The 20,000-nt window shown below is 42.3% G+C and overlaps 2 protein-coding genes across 4 annotated transcripts in view; one reads left to right on the top strand and one right to left on the bottom strand.

Moving 5' to 3' along the window:
- The window catches only part of LOC143286564 (palmitoyltransferase ZDHHC17-like), a 21,221-nt gene extending 20,715 nt beyond the window's left edge, over positions 1–506 (top strand). Inside the window, exon 15 of the mRNA XM_076594181.1 lies at positions 295–506. Within this exon, the coding sequence (XP_076450296.1) occupies positions 295–460 (166 nt within the window). The 3' untranslated portion in view covers positions 461–506. The remainder of the gene's footprint in view (positions 1–294) is intronic.
- Positions 507–8,820: 8,314 nt separating this feature from the next.
- LOC143286563 (uncharacterized) overlaps positions 8,821–20,000 on the bottom strand; it is a 31,798-nt gene continuing 20,618 nt past the window's right edge. For 2 of the 3 annotated variants that reach the window (XM_076594178.1, XM_076594179.1), the window contains exons 7-13: positions 19,169–19,259; positions 18,688–18,780; positions 16,968–17,236; positions 14,594–14,708; positions 13,042–13,165; positions 11,383–11,423; positions 8,821–10,571 (exon numbers count right to left, since the gene is read on the bottom strand). In XM_076594178.1, coding sequence (XP_076450293.1) covers positions 9,760–10,571; positions 11,383–11,423; positions 13,042–13,165; positions 14,594–14,708; positions 16,968–17,236; positions 18,688–18,780; positions 19,169–19,259 — 1,545 coding nt within the window. In that variant the 3' untranslated portion in view covers positions 8,821–9,759. The remainder of the gene's footprint in view (positions 10,572–11,382; positions 11,424–13,041; positions 13,166–14,593; positions 14,709–16,967; positions 17,237–18,687; positions 18,781–19,168; positions 19,260–20,000) is intronic. The other variant, XM_076594180.1, reaches the window with a different exon arrangement.

The raw sequence follows: 20,000 nt of genomic DNA, 5'->3' as shown, positions 1-20,000 counted from the left end.
TCACGCATCATCGTTTACACCCTGACCCCGGTGTTTTTAATTAGAAAAATAATGTGACATCATCATGACACCTTGACCTCCCCTGTGTTGTTATTCAGAAAAATGATCTCACAGTGTCCTTATACCATGGCCCTGTGTTGTTTATTAGAAGAAAAAAAATCTCATGTATCTTTACACCTTGATTCCCAATTGTTGTTTATTCGAAAGAGATCTCACAGTTATCGTTACACCCTGTGTTTGTTATTAGCAAAATTATCTTGCATTATCGTTGACAACCCCCCTGTGATGTTCCAGCCGTGGTGTGGTGAAGAACCTGGTGGATGTGCTGGACCTCAGGTGCTGTGGCCTGTGTCGCCCCAGCGCCATCGACTGGACCTCCGCCTACTCCCTCGACCAGGAGAGCAAGGGGCGCGTGCGCCAGATCTTCAACGCCAACCGGGAGAACTACCAGATGGTTTAGGTAGCGGGGTGCTGTCTTGCAACTGATCTTCTCAACCACCAACTGGGAAAACTACCAGATGGTTTAGGTTGGGGGGATCAGGGGGGATGTGGGGGGAGGAGAGGGGGCTGTCTTTGCAGCAGATCTTCTCAACAGCCGACAGGGAGAACTACCAGATTGTTTAGGTGGGGAGGAGAGGGGGGAGGGGCTGGCTTCACAGCACATCTTCTTGACTGCCGACCAGGAGAACTACCAGATGGTTTAGATAGGGGGAGGGAGGCAGGGAGGGGCTGGCTTGCAGCAGATCTTCTTGACTGCCGACCAGGAGAACTACCAGATGGTTTAGATAGGGGGAGGGGGGCAGGGAGGGGCTGGCTTGCAGCAGATCTTCTTGACTGCCGACCAGGAGAACTACCAGATGGTTTAGATAGGGGGAGGGGGGCAGGGAGGGGCTGGCTTGCAGCAGATCTTCTCAACCACCAACTGGGAGAACTACCAGATGGTTGGAGCAGGGAGGGTTTAGGGGATGTGGGGGATCTGGCTACCAGATGCTTTAGGGAAAACTACCAGATGGGGCGGGGGGGATGGAGGTTGGCTTTGCAGCAGATCTTCTCAACTGCCAGCCGGGAGAACTACCAGGTGGTGTAAATGGGAGTGGGGATGAGGGGTGGCTGGCTGCCAGACCTTCAGATGTAGGCGCAGGTCCCCCAAAGCAAGGAAGTCTCTCTGCAGCAGGTGTTATAGTTGGTTGTTGTTGTTGGTGTGGTTTTTTTTTGTATGTGGGTATTTATCTGGTGGGTTCTTTTTCTTTTTTTTTCTTTTTTTTTTTTCTTTCTTTTTGCCAGTGTCTGAGGTCTTGACAATCAGTGCAGTACTTACTTATTGCCCACTGTGCCAGCTTGTTGGGTAGCAATGAAGAACAAACAGAGTAAGATGGAATTTTTTTTTTATTGGGGGGTCGGGGGGGCAGGGGGGGGGGGGTGGTATTTGAAATGGGTGGGGGGTTTTCAGAACTTTACAGAACAATTCGGAATCATGTACTTTTCCTGTTTTTGTCGGCTCTGGGTTTTTTGGTTTTTTTTGTTGTTGTTTTTTTTAAACAAGTAATTTGTTTGTAAACACGGTGTCAGAAGTAAATCAGGAGCAAACATTTTGTGGGCTAACATTGATTCATGAAGGGTAAGCATATCAAGGGAGAGAGAGACACGCGTTTTCTTTTAACAAGGCGTATCTCATATTCAGAAGGTAGGTAGGCGGGCGTAGAAATGGAGCATATTCATTGACAACAGGAATGTAGGGTCTCTGTTTTTATCAGACAAGGCAAATGTTCATGAGGGGAGGAGGGGAAAAAAATGGTTTTAAAATCTGTAAAAATTAAGAAGAAAAGATACTGTGAAATGATATGAAACATATTTATTGGACCAGAGTTTCTCTTCTCACCCCAGTCCCTTTTCTGTGGTTTCTTATCACGCATGAACCTTTCTGTCAGAAAATAAAACAACAACAAAATAAAACAAACAAGGAAGAAAGAAAAGCAGTCACGTCATATAGAATGGAGGTAGTTGTGCTTTCTGATGGTATTGGGTTATGCCAGCTTGTCATTTAACAACCACTGCTGCTGATGCTGTTGATGTAGAACATCAAAGAGGTCCTCTTTGCTTGCTGTGGATGCATGTTGGCAAAACACTGGTTTTTTGAGCAAGTTCAGAAAAGTGGGTTTGGGGGCTACAAAAACCTTGCAGGAAAACAAAATTTAGATGATTCAAAAAATCTTTTCTTTTTTCTTTTTTTTTTTTTTTTTTTAAAGAAAAAAAGATAAAAGCTTGCAGGAAATCAAAATGTGTGTTTGGTGAAGAACTTGCACGCTTTCACTGAGGGAGGTGTTTCTTTTCAGCATTGCACAACTACCAGCACTTATGGCACGATTCACCCCTCGTCATCTCAGGAAATGTCATGCAAAAAAAATTTTGTTTAAAAACCCCTGGAACTTGGATACCCATCACTTAATTTGTTTTGTTTTTTTCTGGCTAATGTTTTTATCAGCCACAGCTGACTAAAGATTTTGTTTTTGGGGGGTAAGATTGGTTCTCTTGTTTTTCTCTGTTTTCCAAACTCATGGACTTTTGAGTGTCTTCTTCCAAGCTGACTTGCCAGGCATGTGCCACAGGTTTTCTGATGGTGTTTGATGCCCACCACAAATCCTATCCCCTATTCCTCTTGCACATCCACAAAGCTTTATTACATGTATTCATGTGCTTGGTGTCATTCTTCACGTTGGCTCTTCTCGTCTTCAACAGAGTTATGAAGGCTGCCAGATGTGTGTATGTTTGTCGTTGATGCTTTCATTTCACTGTCTCTCCTTCATAGCCAAAATCATTTTGTGTGTATCATGTATGTTGTTTTTGATTGTTTTTTTGTTTTTTTTATGGTAGGCTCTCATAAGGTTGGTTTCTGTACTGACGAATGTATTTCTTTTCTTTTTTACTGAGTGTATCCTTTTTAAGGTTTATTTCCATAATATGGAAATGATATTTTAAAAAAAAATATTTGCCTTTACAATCGTGTATATTGCATACATTGCATTTCTTTCCTTTGCTGTATAATATCTAGTCCTCTATAAAAAAAAAAAAATTCAGATGTTATTCATTTCTGTATGACTCTCTCTCTGTGTGTGTGTGTGTGCGTGTCCTGTGCTTCTCAGTCTCTCTGCAAACTTCTTGCGTGAACATGAACAAAATCAAAATGTCTGAACAAAATGTCTGAACAAAATGCTGCAGCCTATGATGATGTTGTGTTCCACCGTCATTTTCTCTGTGTCAAGTGTGTGTCCATAAACAGATAATGGATGAATGTGACAGTGATGTTTTTAGCAGAATGAGTCAGTTTCTGTTTCATACCTGGACCACAGCTGTGGTAGGATGAACATATGTATGTGCGTGTGTGTGTGTGTGTGCGCACGCACATGAACACGTGCGTGCAGGTTAGATGGAAGGGCACAATGATTATCTGGTATGGGGGGCAAATGAATGATTGTCTTGGAAGATTGTTTCCCCGCAACCAAGGTGGAATGATTCAGATCAACGTACGACAAGGCTGCTCGAGTGGCTGCCACACGAGATAATGCATATGTCACTGCCTGCTCTCATATATTTGCAATCTGTGTACTTCTCAGAGAAGAGAGAGAGGGGATATCTGCTTGTCAAGAGAGAGGAGAGAAAGAGAGTCATTCAAGAATAAGTGGATACTGTCAGGATTACAAAGTTTGATCCTGAATCATTTAGACATTATCTACCAGTTGACAAGAAGAAAAGAAAGTATGAGTGAAGAATGGAAGGTGACAGTTACTTGTGAATAGTTTGATCAGTTTAGTATGACAGCTTTTCAAGACCCATAGGCACCCAAGAGTGCATTAGTCAGCAGTGGTTGTGTGTCAGAAGGGTTTGGGAAGAGGGTTTTTGCGCTGGGATTTAGGCATCTGAATCGTTAGGGAGGTGATGAGAGTTCAGTTTGAAAATCGCCAACTGAAGCTTGGAGGATACAACAGCATAACTTGTGATTTTACTGAAATGTGCCTTGCACATGTTTCAATGCATTGAGGGTTACACAAAAGTGTTTTTGAGAGTAAAACATCTTTCACCAGATTGCAAAGCATTTGCTGAAGAAAAAGATGTACATGTTTTGTTATTTCAGCTGCACAGGTCAGTGACAGACCCCTGAATCCCCCCCATCCCATGCCGGTGTTGTCTGGATGGCAAAGACCTTTTCCCTGGCAAATGTGTGTAGAAAAATCCACTTGGATAGCAAAATGGGTGGCTCTGTACTGTACTGTGGCAATGTGACAAAAAGTAACACAATGCAATACAGTCCTTTTCAGCATCAGAAGAGAAATCCATAAATGACTGCAGCCCCTACACTTGCTCACATTTTGGAAATGAATTTTTTTTTTTTTATAATTTAATTTAAATGACTGAATGAAACTTGTGTCATGTAATGTTGCTTCCTACTCTGCAGATATGATCTTTGTAACAAGGTTTGTCCTGGGTTTTCGTTCAGATTTCATTAGCTTATATTGTATCGGCTTACCTGCCTGTCCTGTTTCATGAGTAACAGTTCACTCCAGAGCACTTCACTTCTAAAGAAGGGAATAGATTTCACAAAGAGTCTGTATGAAATCTGTTACACATGTCAAATTTGGAGTTAAACTGTTTTATGTATCCTCTGCTGCTGAACTTATATTTGAAATATTTGAAGTTTCTTTTTAATTTGTAGGTAGTTCATCTTGAGTTTTGTTCAGATTTTTTTTTCTTCTTTTTTTCATACCAGAACAGGCTGACTGCAGTGTAGGTATCTTTTTTGACATGATTGCTTTTGTTGTTGTTTTTTTTTTTGTTGTTTTTTTTTTTACAAGGGACCTCATATCTGGCCATACCTTGCACAATGCTTGTTTGCTAAGGACCACATTTGCAGTCCATGATTTTGGAATTATTCCACTGGTGATAGAATCATTTGCACAAAACTGTTATAGGTGGCTTCGGCATTCTAACTGGAAAGTACAGATGCTGTTACTTAGGCTTAGTGAGTCACTGGCTTGTGAGCATATGTCCTCATCAACCCACCACATCTGTGCTCCGAACGCGTGGTGATACGGCAAGCCCAGTACTTCAACAGGCACCCATGGTGAAAGAAATCGCCCTTGAAGTACAGCACTGACTGTTATTTTCACATCTGTGATCTGGAGATGATTTCAAAATCACAAAATTAGTTGTGAATTTTTTGTTCATAGAGTTTGTACCAGGGTGTATTTTCACATGATTTGTAGAATGTGGATCCCTCCCAACCCCTTCCATATAATGTACCAACATGTTAGGAAAATTGTTTATTTTATTGCTTTGCATATTAGTTACAAATCTATCAGAAAAGAATAAGTTAAATCCCTTCATAATGTGACTTCTTTTTTTTTACCTTTATTATTTTTTTTACCTCAAAGGTCAAAATGTATTCTATGATCAGTAAAATAATGAGCACTTGGGTTGTTTTTTTTTACGATTGTTATTGCTTTGCCTGATTGAATGTGAAGAATAAAAAAGCAGTTTAATCATCAGATCCAGTTCATTACTTCTACCAAATCAACAACTTCATTTTTGCAAATTTTTTTTTCTTTTTGGATAAAATAAACAAGTAATTAAGTAGAAAAGTTTTTGAAAAACTAGATCAAGGTCAAGAAATAATGATGGTTATTTTTACTTGATGGAGAAATAAACAAATTTTGTTGTTTTTTTAAAAAGACTAGAATCGGTCCTTACTGCAAATAAATTTGCATGCCAAGCTTAAAACTTCAAGCTACAGTCTTAAGTACCTTGTATCTGAATCTACCTCAGATTGAGTTGGTTTAGTTTTGTGTTAAAAAAAACAACTGGGTTGCAATAAATTGCAGTCTCTTTTCTTTTTTTCTTTTTTTTTTCTCCCCCAGATCACTAAATGAATAGTTTGCCAAGAAGTATTATTAACAGGAAACCTCAGTGCCGAAAAAAAAGAGGTCATGTGATGATGACATCACAAATTTCTATGCTCTTTTGTGATGGAGAGTCTTCCAGGGGAGGGAATGAGATGACAGGGGAAAGCAGTGTGATGAGACCTCTCATAACGTGACACTATTGCCAGCCTTACTGGATCAGCAAACAGTGGCAGTATTCTTTTGGAATTTTGCGTAGCAGTGATTTCTTCATTAGAAAATGTTTTCTGATATAAATGTTGTTTTTCAGAGGGGTTTGTGTGTGTGATTGTTTTAATGTCATATAAAATTTAATTTGATCAGGCAGTGTTTTTTTGCATTTGACTGAGAGGTAAGATGGGTAGCTGTGCTGTATCTGTGCAGTTCTGACCTTGATCGATAGTATGGATGAAGTTCTGCATTTGCATCTTTCTGCCTTGCTCTTGTGGTGTTTGCTTATTGAGAGTACAAGCTGAGAACTGACTTGCATTTGTTGTTTTGTTGTTGTTGTTTTTATTCAGACAGGAATTTTCAGCTCCATCTTTGTATAGTTTTTTTAATGTGTATCTGCACCTATGCGTGGTCTTTTCTGGAAAAATGTTCTTTTAAATTGTGGTTGGTATGTAAACTGATTACATTAAGGGCCTTTGTGACGGTATGAAACAAAAATGGATCATGTGTTTGATATGAATTCATACATTTTTTTGATGATTTACTGATTTTTAAATAAATTTGCTCTGAGACTGAATTCTTGTTTGGGTTTTATGGAAGAGCTTCAGTGATCAAGAACTTCTCTTTTTTTTTTCTTTAAAAAAAAAAAAATTTTAAGTCATGATTTCTCACCCCCATGCCACTCTTTCTCCCTCTCTCATTCTCATGTTCTTTCACAAACTAGAACAAATGTAAGCCAAATGAGCCTGAACCCATATCATGTGGTTTTGGCCAATGCTATATTTGTTTTGCCAAGACTTCCTCCAGCAGTAATTTATGTACACAACAATTAATGAATTAAAATATCAAATGGTCAACTGGAGAGAACAGTTTCAAATTTGAGGTTCTGAATAAGTAAGTGTAGGGGTTTTTTGTCTGTTTTGTTGTTGTTTTTGTTGTTCTGTTTTGCTGCAAAGGTTCATTTTCCTTTTTTTTTCACTGGCACTACCATCACATGATTCACACAGATTCCATCTAAAGTACACACACACACACACACACACACACACACACACAAGTGCAGTCTGGTAATTTCAGCCAATTTAGTAAGCAAATATCATAGAGAAAACTATTATGGTATCACAGTATTCACAAGTCACTTGGAACGTGGACTTATTACATTCATTGTCAGTTGTTTTACTCCTTGATTTAACAGCTGTTTTACAAAGTCCATAAAATAATTTCCTTTTACTGGACTTAAGTTATCTACTTTAAATATTCACCTTTTTGATTCAACCATCCAACTTACCATTCACCCCCCCACCCCAACACCCTTCCTCTTCTACCTTTAAAATGATATTCAATAAATAAATTCAATAATAAACAATATTCCTCCTGCAAAATTAATACTCAACACACAGGACAGAAAAACACAAGAAATACAGAAATACAGCACAACAAAATATAAGAATATACAACAATACAGAACAGGAAACCTCAACATAATACAGCAGAGTGTAATACAAGAAAATACAATGTAACACAACAAAGTATAATACAAGAAAATGAACACAACACACCACAGCAAAATACAAACACAATACAGCACTGCCAAATATATTAATACAGCACAGCTTAACGCAAAAAAAATGCTACATATTTGTTTTACTAAACCACAGCTGATACATACTGAACCTAACAAGATCGCAATACAGCATAACAAATTTCAATATCATACAACACAATGTAATGGAGCAGTCAATACAACAATACATCCCCACTGAATATTTCATACAATGTAATGCAATGTCAACAGAATAGAATGCAGCAAGGCAAAGCAACACAATGTAAAAGAATACAGGTTTCAGTTTCTCAAGGAGGCGTGATGGCACTCACAAAAATCCATATATCCCACACCACATCTGCTAGGCAGATGTCTGACCAGCAGCAAAACCCATATATATATGTGTGTGTGTGTGTGTGTGTGTGTGTGTGTGTGCCTGTCCATGCGGATTTCTCTTACAGAATTTTGCCAGGGGGCAACATTCTTGTTGCCATGGGTTCTTTTTCAGTGCACCAAGTGCATGCTGCACAAAGGACCTTGGTTTATCGTCTCATCTGAACGACTAGATGTTCAATTCGATTTTCTAGTCAAACTTGGGAGAAAGGTCAAGAGCAGGGATTTGGCCCAAGACCCTCATGGACCCTGACAAGTGTAAGCTAACTAAAGAATACAGTACAAAGTATCACCGGAGATTAGAAAAGAGAGATAAACCACTCGCGGCAGGCCCCTTCTTACTGTCTATAACAGTGCTGAAGCCGTTTTGGGGCACACACGCAGTGCGGAAGGGTGGGGGTAAATCACCCTCTCCTTCCCCACCTGAAGGAAACTGGTCGGTTCTGACGGTTCAGCTGCAGTAAAGCGAAAGTTAAGTTACGCCTGGAATTTCCCACGTGTAGTAAGATTCGCTGTATACAATGAAAACGGATTCATTTTTGCTTTGGTTTTTAGCACGTTTGCATCTGCTTGAATATAGATAATATAAAAAGAAAATAAAGCAGCTCCCCCCACCACCAACTCCCGCCCCCCCCCCCCCCCTCTCCCCCAGTGCAATGTTGCACATGAGAGAGACAGTTATAAATTATTGAACTGCGTTTTCGTAACGCTACTTTTTCTTCACACTTTCTGGTTTACATCACCATTTCTTAAAAAAAAAAAAAAAAAAAAAAAAATATATATATATATATATATATATATATCAAAACATAAAACACATATTCAGCTCTGTCTCTCTTCTAACATCTGTCTATACATACATACATGAATACATATATACATAATTTCATATAGATCTATCAGTATGTAAATCTAAATCTATCTATATGTACATAATCATATATATAATTCATGTATATACGAATGCTTCATGTTGCCCGAGCAGACCGTTGTATTGTGCTCTATCTCTCTCTCTAAGTCTCTGTCTCTCTCTCTCGGGAGTTTTACATGGCTGTTAAATGCATCTACGATTCTGTACTTGTACGTGTTCGTGACAAAGGTGTTTATTCAGACTTTTTTCAGTGTCCAAGAGGGGTTAAACAAGGTTGTATGCCAAGCACACAGCTGTTTTCCTTTTTCATCTGTGAATTGGCAGTGGAGTTATCAAAGAAGGGGAGACATGGAATACAAATGATACCTGGCGCAACAGATTTGCTCTTAATGCTATTTTCTGATGATGTTGTTCTCTTGTCTGACACACCCATAGGGTTACAAAATCAATTAAATGCCCTTAAGCAAGAAACAGACAGACTACAACAAACAGTGAATCTCGATAAGACCAATATTATAGTTTTCCGCAATGGAGGTCATCTTTCGACTCGTGAAAAATGGTGCTGTGGTGATAGGGAAATAAAAGTAACCAATACATATAAATATTTAGGAATGTTATTCACAACAAAATTGAGTTTGACATCTGCGTGGGATGAAGCAAACAGAAAAGGGAAAAAAGGTGAAATCCAAATTATAAAATCACTCAGGAGACTGCGTTCGACTGACGCTTTCCTTTCGTTTGGGCGGGGCAAAGGCAGCTCATGAATAATGAATGCGTGTCGCGGCGCAGGCTGCCTGGCTTCAGCAATTTCTGCAAGTGGTTTATCTCTCTTTTCTAATCTCCGGTATCACTCAAGATCCCTGCCTATGAGCGCCACTGATGTGGTCGTAGGTAGCATCTATGACGTCACGCTTCACGTCTCTCTGAATGACGTCGTAGCCAGCCGCCTTCACACACCCGACGTGATCGTACGCTTGACGAGTTCTCTCCCTTGCCTTAGCAACATCGCTTCCCTTGATTTGACCAAGTTTGTCGTAAATTGCCGAACTGTCTCTTGGTTGGTCACCGACTGGTCCCGAACAAGTTTCGGGCTCTTCCCCAATCATGTGATACACTGCTGAACCGGTTTTGTTTTTCTCACCCAATCTGTGGTCGGGCTCTGAACCGGTTTCGGGTTTTCCAGCAAAGCTGTTTTTGTTGGATATTTCTGAGCTAGTGTCTGGACGATGGTCAATTGTGGCTTTCTCAGGATCTCTATCTCTCTCAAGCATGTGGTAGTGATTGCCGTCAAACGTTTGAGGGTCTGCGCGTGTATTCCCTGAAGCCTGAGCGTCTTCAGCGTGATGAAGGTCGTTGTCGTCTGCATTCAGGAACATTTCAGCACCATTTGTCATGTGGTTGCGGCAGATTTTCTCTGGGAGACTTTCACTGGACCGAGAACGAAGTTCGCATTCTCCACCGTTTCCTTGACGACTACCGTCGGCAGCAGAAGGGACTGGGTCTACGTTTGTGTTTTTGTTTGTGGCGATGTCACTGGCAGAAGTCGCGGCCACAAAAGATGGCGGACTGCCGGAAACCGATCCACTGTCGTGGGAGACTTGTGCCAAGTCTCCTGGGATGGCATCAGAGGAGTTGGAAGGGACTGGTGGTGTTTGTAGTATGTCTGACAACATGGACAATAAGTAGATAAATGAATAAATAAAAGAGGATTGCATTAGTAACGTGTCAGTTTTAACCAGTGTTTGATTTGATTCAGTGATATGGATACTTATATAGCGTCTATCCTCGGTCGGAGATCAAGCTCTAAGCGCTTCACAAACTCAGGGTCATTTACACAACAGGCGGCCTACCTGGGTACAGCCGACTGAAGGCTGCCATTGGGCGCTCATCATTTGTTTCCTGTGTCATTCAACCAGATTTCAGGCACGCACACGTCTAGTATACACACTGACTCAGAAAAACATGTAACATTTTACGTGTATGACCGTTTTGTTTATTTACCCATAACTGAACCCACTGAACGCTGACATGGATCTTTAACGTACGTATTTGATCTTCTTTGTGCGTATACACACGAATCGGAAGGGGGTTCTGGCACTAGTAGGTCTGCACATATGTTGACCTGGGAGATCGGGAAAAAAAATCTCCGCCCATCAGTCCTTTACCCACCAAGCCAGGCGCCGTTTCCGAGACTCGAACCCGAGACCCTCAGTTTGAGTCCAATGCATTAACCACTCGGCTATTGGTGCAGACTCAGCCATTCAATATTTTAATTTCAGACTCAGTTCAGTGATGCTTATTCAACTTAACTCATATTAATCAACAGGACCTGCATGGTTGGATGTGCTTGCATGCTGTGGCGGTGGTGGTGATGGTAGTAGTGGGGTGTCGGTGGTATGCGTAAGTCTTGCAAGTGTAAAAAAAAAAAAAAAGAAATAAAAATGTAACAAATGATAGCAAGATCGCAAGCTTACCATTCATCGGAACCACAGCCTCTTTTGATTCACTTCTGTTCCTGAAATAAAATGTTAAAAATAATGGAGAGGGTATGGAAAAGAAAAGAACGCAGAAATGTGTGTGATAACTATTGTTTCTCTTCATCCCAGACACAGACAGACAGGAAATGTTTGTTGTTGCTGTTGTTGTTTTTTGTTTGTTTGTTTTGTTTGCTTGTTTGTCAGTACTGTATATTTGTGGGGGTTTTGTTGTTGTTTTTGTTTTTTTTGTTCTTGTTCTTGTTGGTTTTTCGTTGTTGTTTTTATTTTTATTTTTTAAGGAAGCCAGCAAGATATAAAGAAAATACTCTTCTATGTGAGTAAGTACACAGATAAACAGCCGGGTACGTTTGAAGGTAGCTGAGCATGAGCAGACCAAAGAAAAAAGACATAAGAAGGTAAAAAGAAGGGTTTGGATTAAAAGTTAGCGCTGGATCAGCTTGTGGTCCAATGCCAAACCGACATTGCGACAGTGCTCCAAAGAGATAACCATCCGGAACTGGAACAAGGATTTACCTAGCTACCTTTTTTTTTTTCTTTTTCCTTTTTTACCTGGGTGGGGAGGTAGATAGGTGCGTTTTGGGTGCGGCTAAAGTAGACAGTCAGGTGTACAGACAGACTCACAGACAGCCGTACACTGAGAGGCGAAAAGATGCGGTGGTTGGCAATTTCTGATAATCCATCATTGGACCGATTCTGTACGTGTTGGGACGGACAAATAGAAAAAGGTTTCAAAGTTTTTCCGAGTTGTCATTTTTACTTTTGTCGTCATCATTGCTGTCACGCTGTGTTGACGTCGTTATTGTAGTGATGTCACTGCTGTTGATAATATCGTTGTCATTGTTGGTGATGATGATAATTATCATTGTCGTAGTTTTTTGTTCTTCACTGGTTCGTCTTTATGATACGGTTATTGTGTCTAATTTGATGGACAGACCAGCAGCAGACGTGGCTTGTGTTCAGTGTGGGAGGGATTGTCACACACGTATTGGCCTGTTCAAGCACACCCGAATGATGAGTCAGTGTAATTACCACCCAGACCGCAGCTCCAGTGACATTATAGTCTCCCAAGACTGATAGATATCAATCTCACTTGAGCTCGAGCGTGTGACAATGTGCGTGCATGCGTGCTTGTGTACAGTATCTATGTAGGCTATACCGGCCTACGCACGTGAGTGCTGGGGTGTTCGTTTGGTGTGTTTTTATGTGTGTTTGTGTGTGTGCGCGCGTACGTGCACGGCATGTGAGTTAAACTGAGCTTACCCTTATAATTATCATCATCATCATCATCAAATCATTATCATTCCTGTCAGTCATCATCATTGTTAACATAACCATTATTGTTATCATTATAAGTCTCAGGGCACCCTGAGCTCTTTGGATGAAAAAGTCTTAGGGCATATACTTCAACAACTGTTGAACTACTAGGTATATCAATACTACAATTAGCATGCTGCTAACACTACTATATCGCCACCCCGTATCATTTTCATTGGTGTATATTGCAGTTTTACTGTTGTCACTTGCCGCCGCTGCTGCTGCTGCTGATGATGATGGTGTTGATGATGATGATGATGGTGTTGTTGATGATGATGATGATGGTGTTGATGATGATGGTGTCGCTGTTGTTGTCCTTACCTCTGTCGTTTCCTCCAAGAGAAGAAGGCGCAGACAGACACGACGACGACGACGACGACGACGACTGCGGCTGACGTTCCTCCAGCGATGCCTGCCACAGCGACCTGGCTGTTGGCGACTGTGTCTGACACACACACACACACACACACACACACACACACACATACATACACAAACACGCACCGACGCGAGCGCACACACACACACACACACATGTGTAACATGCACAATATGCACGTAAAAGAACCCGCGGCAAGAAGCGACTTTAACTCATGAACTCTTGATCCCTGATGGGGTATGGTGTGGGGGTATTTCAGGAACTGAACAATTAAGGTGAACAATAATTTACATTGTATTTGCAACGAAGAAATTACCCGAATTTTAATGCTGATTTTAAACTGTCTTTGACTCCAGTTTCCTTGACGTTTGAATGAATTCAATCAGCATTTGTGAAAAGTTTTTTCTTCAAGTTCTTTTTTTTTTTTTTTTCCTGTGAAAACCCATCGCAGAAATTGAGAACACAGACCTATGGAAAAGTCTTGTGCTTAAAACACACACACACACACACACACACACACACACACTCACTCACTCACTCACTCACTCAAGCGCGCGCGCGTACACACGCGCGCACGCACGACATAGAACCAGAACAGACGGAGAGAAAGAGACAGCGACACAGATTCAGAGACAGAAAGAATGAGACAAATACTTCTTCTGCGTTCGTGGGCTGCAACTTCCACGTTCACTCGTATGTACACGAGTGGGCTTTTACGTGTATGACCGTTTTTACCGCGCCATGTAGGCAGCCATACTCCGCTTTCGGGGGTGTGCATGCTGGGTATGTTCTTGTGTTTCCATGACCCACCGAACGCTGACATGGATTGCAGGATATTTAATGTGCGCATTTGATCTTCTGCTTGCGTACACACACGAAGGGGGTTCAGGCACTAGCAGGTCTGCACATATGCTGAGAGAGAGAGAGAGAGAGAGAGGGGGGGGGGAAGGGTTGCTAGGGGGAGAGAGAGAGAGTGGTCATGAGAAGTTATTTTATCCCTCTTTATTGTTTGTTATTATCAAGCACCCTGAGCACTTTGGATGAAAAAGGCGCAAAACAAACATCATCATCATCATCACCATCATCATAATTATCATAATCTCTTTTTTTATCATCGTCATCATCATTATTATTATTATTATTATTGTTTGGGTTTTTTCATCATCATTGTTGTTGTTCTTATAAGTAGTAGTAGTCGTAGTAGTAGTAGTAGTAACATCATCATCATCATATTCATCATTATCATCATCATCATCATCACCATTATGATATTGTACCTGCGAAGACCTGGCCCTCGGCAGATTATTATTAGTATTATTATTAATATTAACACTATTATTATCATCATCATCATCACCACCACCACCACCACCACCACCACCATCATCATCATGATTTTGTTCCTGTGAAAACCAGGCCCTCGGCAGATCATCATCATCATCATCATCATCATCACCACCCTCACCACCATCACCATTATGATAATCATCGTACCTGTGACGACCTGCCCGTGGGCAGGCAGGTAGGGGCAGGGCGTGGCGGGGTGCCGTGTGAAGGTGACGTGCTGCACGAGCACTATGGCTGTCTTCCGTTTGGCCACCAGTCTGACCTGTCGTGTCATGTCATGCCAAGGGTCAACACGGCTTATGTCACTACACTGCTCCCACACAGCACTCTCCCACAATGATGATGATGACGATCACGACGATGATAATGATGACGACGGTGATGATGGTGATGACGACGATGATGATGATGACGACAACGATGATGATGACGATTATGATGATGGCGACAACGATGATCATAATGACGACAACGATTATCACGGCAATAATGATGATGACGACGACGATGATAATGACGACGACGACGATGATGATAACGGCCATGAAGATTATGGCAATGGTGTTGATAATGACGACGACCACCATGTAGGCAAACATACTCCGTTTGTTTTCGGGGGGGGGGGGGGGGGGGGGGGGGGGGGGGGTATGCTGAGAATATTATGTCCATAACACACCGAACGCTGATATGGATTTCAGGATCTTTAATGGGTATTTGATGTTCTGCGTGGGTATACACACGAAGGGGTTTCAGTCACTAGCAGGTCTTCGCATAAAAATATCCACTCTTTACAAATCAGGCGCCGTTACCGAGATTCGAACCCGGGATCCTCTGCAGCGATAATGATGATGATGATGATGATGATGACCTACATGAATCGTTCCAGTTCTTCTATTATCATCAGTGTCATGACGATGGTGATGATGCTGATGAGAACTACGGCGATTAGGAGGAGGAGGACGAAGACGAAAATGACGAGGACCCGCATGATTCGTTCTTGTACAGCCATTCTCGTCAGCATCGTGATGAGAATGATGACGACTACAGCGATGATGACGACGCATTTATTCCCATTTCATTTGTTTTGTTGTCTTATCGTTTGTGTATGTGACAAAAAATTTTCTTCAATACTGTAGGCGTGGTTAAAGGTATCATGAAAAGTCCCAAGACTTTTCCTTCCAGACTTCATCATCAGTGAAAGACCCAAGACTTTTCCCTTCCAGACTTCATCATCAGTGAAAGACCCAAGACTTTTCCTTCCAGACTTCATCATCAGTGAAAGACCCAAGACTTTTCCCTTCCAGACCTTGAAAGGGTCAAATAATTATTTCCATGACTTTTCCAGACCATGATCTTTGATTTTACTAATTCATTTTCTCCAGATTTCTGTGAACTCTGTGTGAAGTCGATCGGCAAACGGACAGCCGTTGTTATTGCCCCGCGAGTGGACATGCCATCGTCATCATCATCGTCGTCGTCGTCTCTCTTGAAGACCTCGTTTTTCAAATTCCCCTCCACCTCTATGCCTGAAAGTACAACTCCAAAAACAATTAATCGTTCAGAAAGCCAACTTTTAAAAGAATAGTAAAACAAAGACAGGCGCAATTTGTCGACAAAATCTGCCTTTCTCTTGTCAATAGACAAGGACTTGACTGGATATAACACTAAGACGAATTAACACTGATCTGAATTATTATCTCTTTTAACTTTTGGGGAACTAGTTTCTCGAGCCAAAGCGACTTTTGGAAAGCAGTTGAAAAGTTCCTTATAGATAGATATTTTGTACTTGTGATACTTATCAAACCCCTTGACCACTGAACTTTTGTGAAAATGACATCAGTGTGGCACCAGCCTGAAGTGCAGTTACTTTTTTTTTTCTTTTCTTCTTTTTTTCTTTCCTTTTTCAGTGATGTTATTGATTTCGCTGCCGAACGAAAGTAATGCGATCACAAGAGGAAGAAGTGCAGATACAGAGTGATGACTGACATCCTGACCTGTAAGCTTCATCTTTGTTATCCCAGTTTCAGTTTCGGTTTCAGTTTCTCAAGGAGGCGACAGTGCAGTCCGACAAATCCATATACTCTACACCACATCTGCTAGGCAGATGCCTGACCAGCAGCATAGCCCAATGCGCTTAGTCAGGCCTTGAGTGCATGTATATAGTTGTGTACCTGTCAGAGTGGATTTCTTCTACATAATTTAAGGACAACACTCTCGTTGCCATGGGTTCTTTTTCAGTGCGCCAAGTGCATGCTGCACATGGAACCTCCAGTCGATTTATCGTCTCATCCAAAATGACCAGACGCTCAGTTCGATTTCCCAGTCAATCTGGGGAGAAAGGGCGTGACTGCGGGGTTCGAACCCAGACCTTTACGGATTGACTATAATAACTGGGAGACGAGTGTCTTAACCACTCCATTCTCAGTGGAGTGATGTAGCTCTTCACTGACGAGACACTCGTCGGCAGCTGTCAACCGACTGACTGACTAACCAGTCAAACACCTGCCTTTCCCGAGCTTACCCTAAACGGTTGGCCGGAGACGGACGTGACAGGCAGCTGACCATCAGTCAGTATAAGCTGACCCGCGTTGCTGCTGTTGCTGTTGAACACTCGCCACTTGGTCACGGCTTGACCGCTGGGCCCCAGGAGCAGGGAGACTTCCAGAGACACGTCTCCTTCGTTCTGAAGGAAATACCGGAAGGACAGGCAGCCGACACCATCATGGAGGCCAGGGTAGGGGGCGCTGATCAAGGGGGAGGTCAGTGTGCTCACGTGTTTCATTGCTGCAGCTGTTTGGGGGAAACAATAAGGACAGAATAGGAAGAAGGTTGGACAGGGTCCGGACGGTGGGGGTTGGAGATTGGGGGTGGGGAGGGGGGGGGTTTGGGGGCTGGGTTTTGTAGAGGGATGGGGTTGGGGGCAAAGGGGGGGGGGGGGCGGAGGATGTAGGGGACATGTAGTTGGAAGGCGAAGGTTTTCTGTCTTCTCCTATCCCTCCCTCCCTCATACCCCACCCCTTCTGTGTGTGTGTGTGTGTGTGTGTGTGTGTGTGTGTGTGTGTGTGTGTGTGTGTATCTCTGTCTCTATCTCTATATCTATCTATCCATCTATCTATCAATCCATGTATCTATCTGTCTATTTATACATCTATCTACGTATCTATCAGACAATTGGACAGGCAATGCAGACATTTTACAACAAAAGCAAGAAGATACATGTTTGCAACTGACTTTTTCTTTTTTTTTTTACCCTTATTTTAATTATCTATTTTTTCGTAGCAATCTGGGGATCATGGTAAATTAATCAGAAGGGCGGACGTCCTCGGCACAGTCTAGTCATATTTACCTCGAGGCGCTTAATGGTTATGATACGTCACGACACGAACTGTGCTGTTTTACTTGTTATTTTCAAATGTGACAGGGATTTTGTGTTTAACGCGGTTGGTTTCTATCAATTGTGCAGTCCTGATAATTATGGCCCTGGACTGTAAGCCGCTACGAAAAATAATAATAAATGTCAAATGTCAGATTTAACTCACTCAGTACGGCCAGTCCTCTCTTCTCCTCTATACAGACCCCTCGGATGTCCAGTGGGTGTCTAATGACCCAACCTTTAGCTTCTGTCGTAAGAATTGTGGTATTCTTTGTCAACATTCACCTCTTCAGTATAAGAGCCTTCCTCTTGCAATATTTTGATGATGGTAATTGGGGTGAAACGCTGTTAACGTCGTCTCTTTCGCCGTTCGTAAGGAGAGTGTTAAAGAGCTCCGAGCATCCCCCAAAAAAGGTCACAGTTAACTGACCAACATATTACAGCATTCAGAACTGCAAGGCCACCGGCCTGTTTGCAAAGGAGGTACATACAATTGAGACACACAAAATACCGAAAATAATGAGGGGAAGGGACCAATGTTATGGGCACAAAATTTCATAACTGGAAAAGTGGACAAAGATTTTTAGTTCATTGACATTTCGTGCACTAAATTTAAGGTTTTTGAAAAGTTAAATAATCATGTCATTTCTTCATCTCTCTGGGGTTTTTTTGTTTTGTTTTTTAAGGCGATAATAGATAAACATTGCCACAGAGCGAGTCATAAGCCTGTTTTCGTTTTTGTAAAAGTAACGCTAAATCTATGTATTCATTTATGTTTCTGAAAAATTTTCACTAGTAGGTATTTTTCCCTGATGAACTGATACGCTGGACATACCAACAGGAAATGGTTATCACAGCCGGTTCTTACCCCAGTTACGGTAAGTCCAGCCGTCCATGCCCCACTGGCAGTATGGAGACCGTGCACTGGACGTGGAGTTGAGGGAATAAAACGACGACCAGTCTGCGACAAAGAAAAAAAAAAAGAAAAAAGAAAAAGAAAAAAAGAGAACAAACTTACGAATTGTGTGTACAAGGGAGTGTTACACGCACAGCCGTCACACACACGCACGCGCGCGCGCACGCTCGCACACACACACACACACACACACACACACACATACACAATCTTCATATACGTGCGCACGACCCCGTACTCCTACCCCAAAACACACACACTAACGTTCGCACGCACGTGACCATTCACACACACGTCACGTATGCATCAGCATGCAAATACGCACCGACGACTCCCCATCCACTCCCCTCCCCCCTACTCCCCTCCCCCCCCCCCCCCCCCCCCCCCCCCCGCCCCCACACACTCACACATTTACCCGCGCCCACAATCATACCTTCATCAATACAACATTCAGGTAGAATGGAGACAGAGTAAAGTCGAACAGCATTTGAGCCGTTTCCTTTGTCGACAGCGCGGAACATCACCTGAAACATCGTCATAATCGTTGTTATTGTTTTTAACTGTTGTTGTTATTATTATCATTATTATCATCAGTATTATTATTATTATAATTTAGGCCCAACGTTCCGCTTATATCGCAGATTGACATAAGGTTACAGCTGGGCCGACAGCAAAGTGAGAGCTGTATGATCAATGGTTTCTCCACTGCAACGGAAAGTCATTAACAGCTTAGTCTTTTGTGAAGGACTATGACTCCAAAATTACGAGGCAAGACTGCACTAGCTCTCGGTGATGCAGCCTTGGGGGCAGTTGGCCTTTGGGGGCCATCCCAACGTCAACTGTCCTAAAAACCCTCTTGGCCAAGAGATTTGGGGGGTGTAACTTAGGCAAGACACTCTCCGCTATAATCAAATTCTAGCCCAGATCGTCAGGACAGCTGATGCCTTCTCTGCTGTTCTGGTGGTCATAGTCAAGGCATCACAGATTATCATACATTAGCGGTGGCCTGGCAGTTATAGGCTTCACTGGGAAGCGTGTGTCCACGTGTTCGAGTCCTTCGACCTCTACCTCCATCAGACCTTGAGCGGTGGTCCAGGTGCTAGTCGGCTCAGCCGCCGATATCCCCCCCCCCCCACCACCCAACTCCACGAGACCTTGAGTGGTGGTCTGGACACTAGTCATTCGGATGAGAAGATAAACCGAGGTCCCGTGTGCAGCATGCACTTAGCGCACGTTAAAGAACCCACGGCAACAAAAGGGTTGCT

Source organism: Babylonia areolata, chromosome 10, assembly GCF_041734735.1.
Source record: "Babylonia areolata isolate BAREFJ2019XMU chromosome 10, ASM4173473v1, whole genome shotgun sequence".
Classification (NCBI taxonomy): domain Eukaryota; kingdom Metazoa; phylum Mollusca; class Gastropoda; order Neogastropoda; family Buccinidae; genus Babylonia; species Babylonia areolata.
The sequence above is the reverse complement of the archived record's forward strand: the minus strand, read 5'-3'. Positions and strand labels throughout refer to the sequence as shown.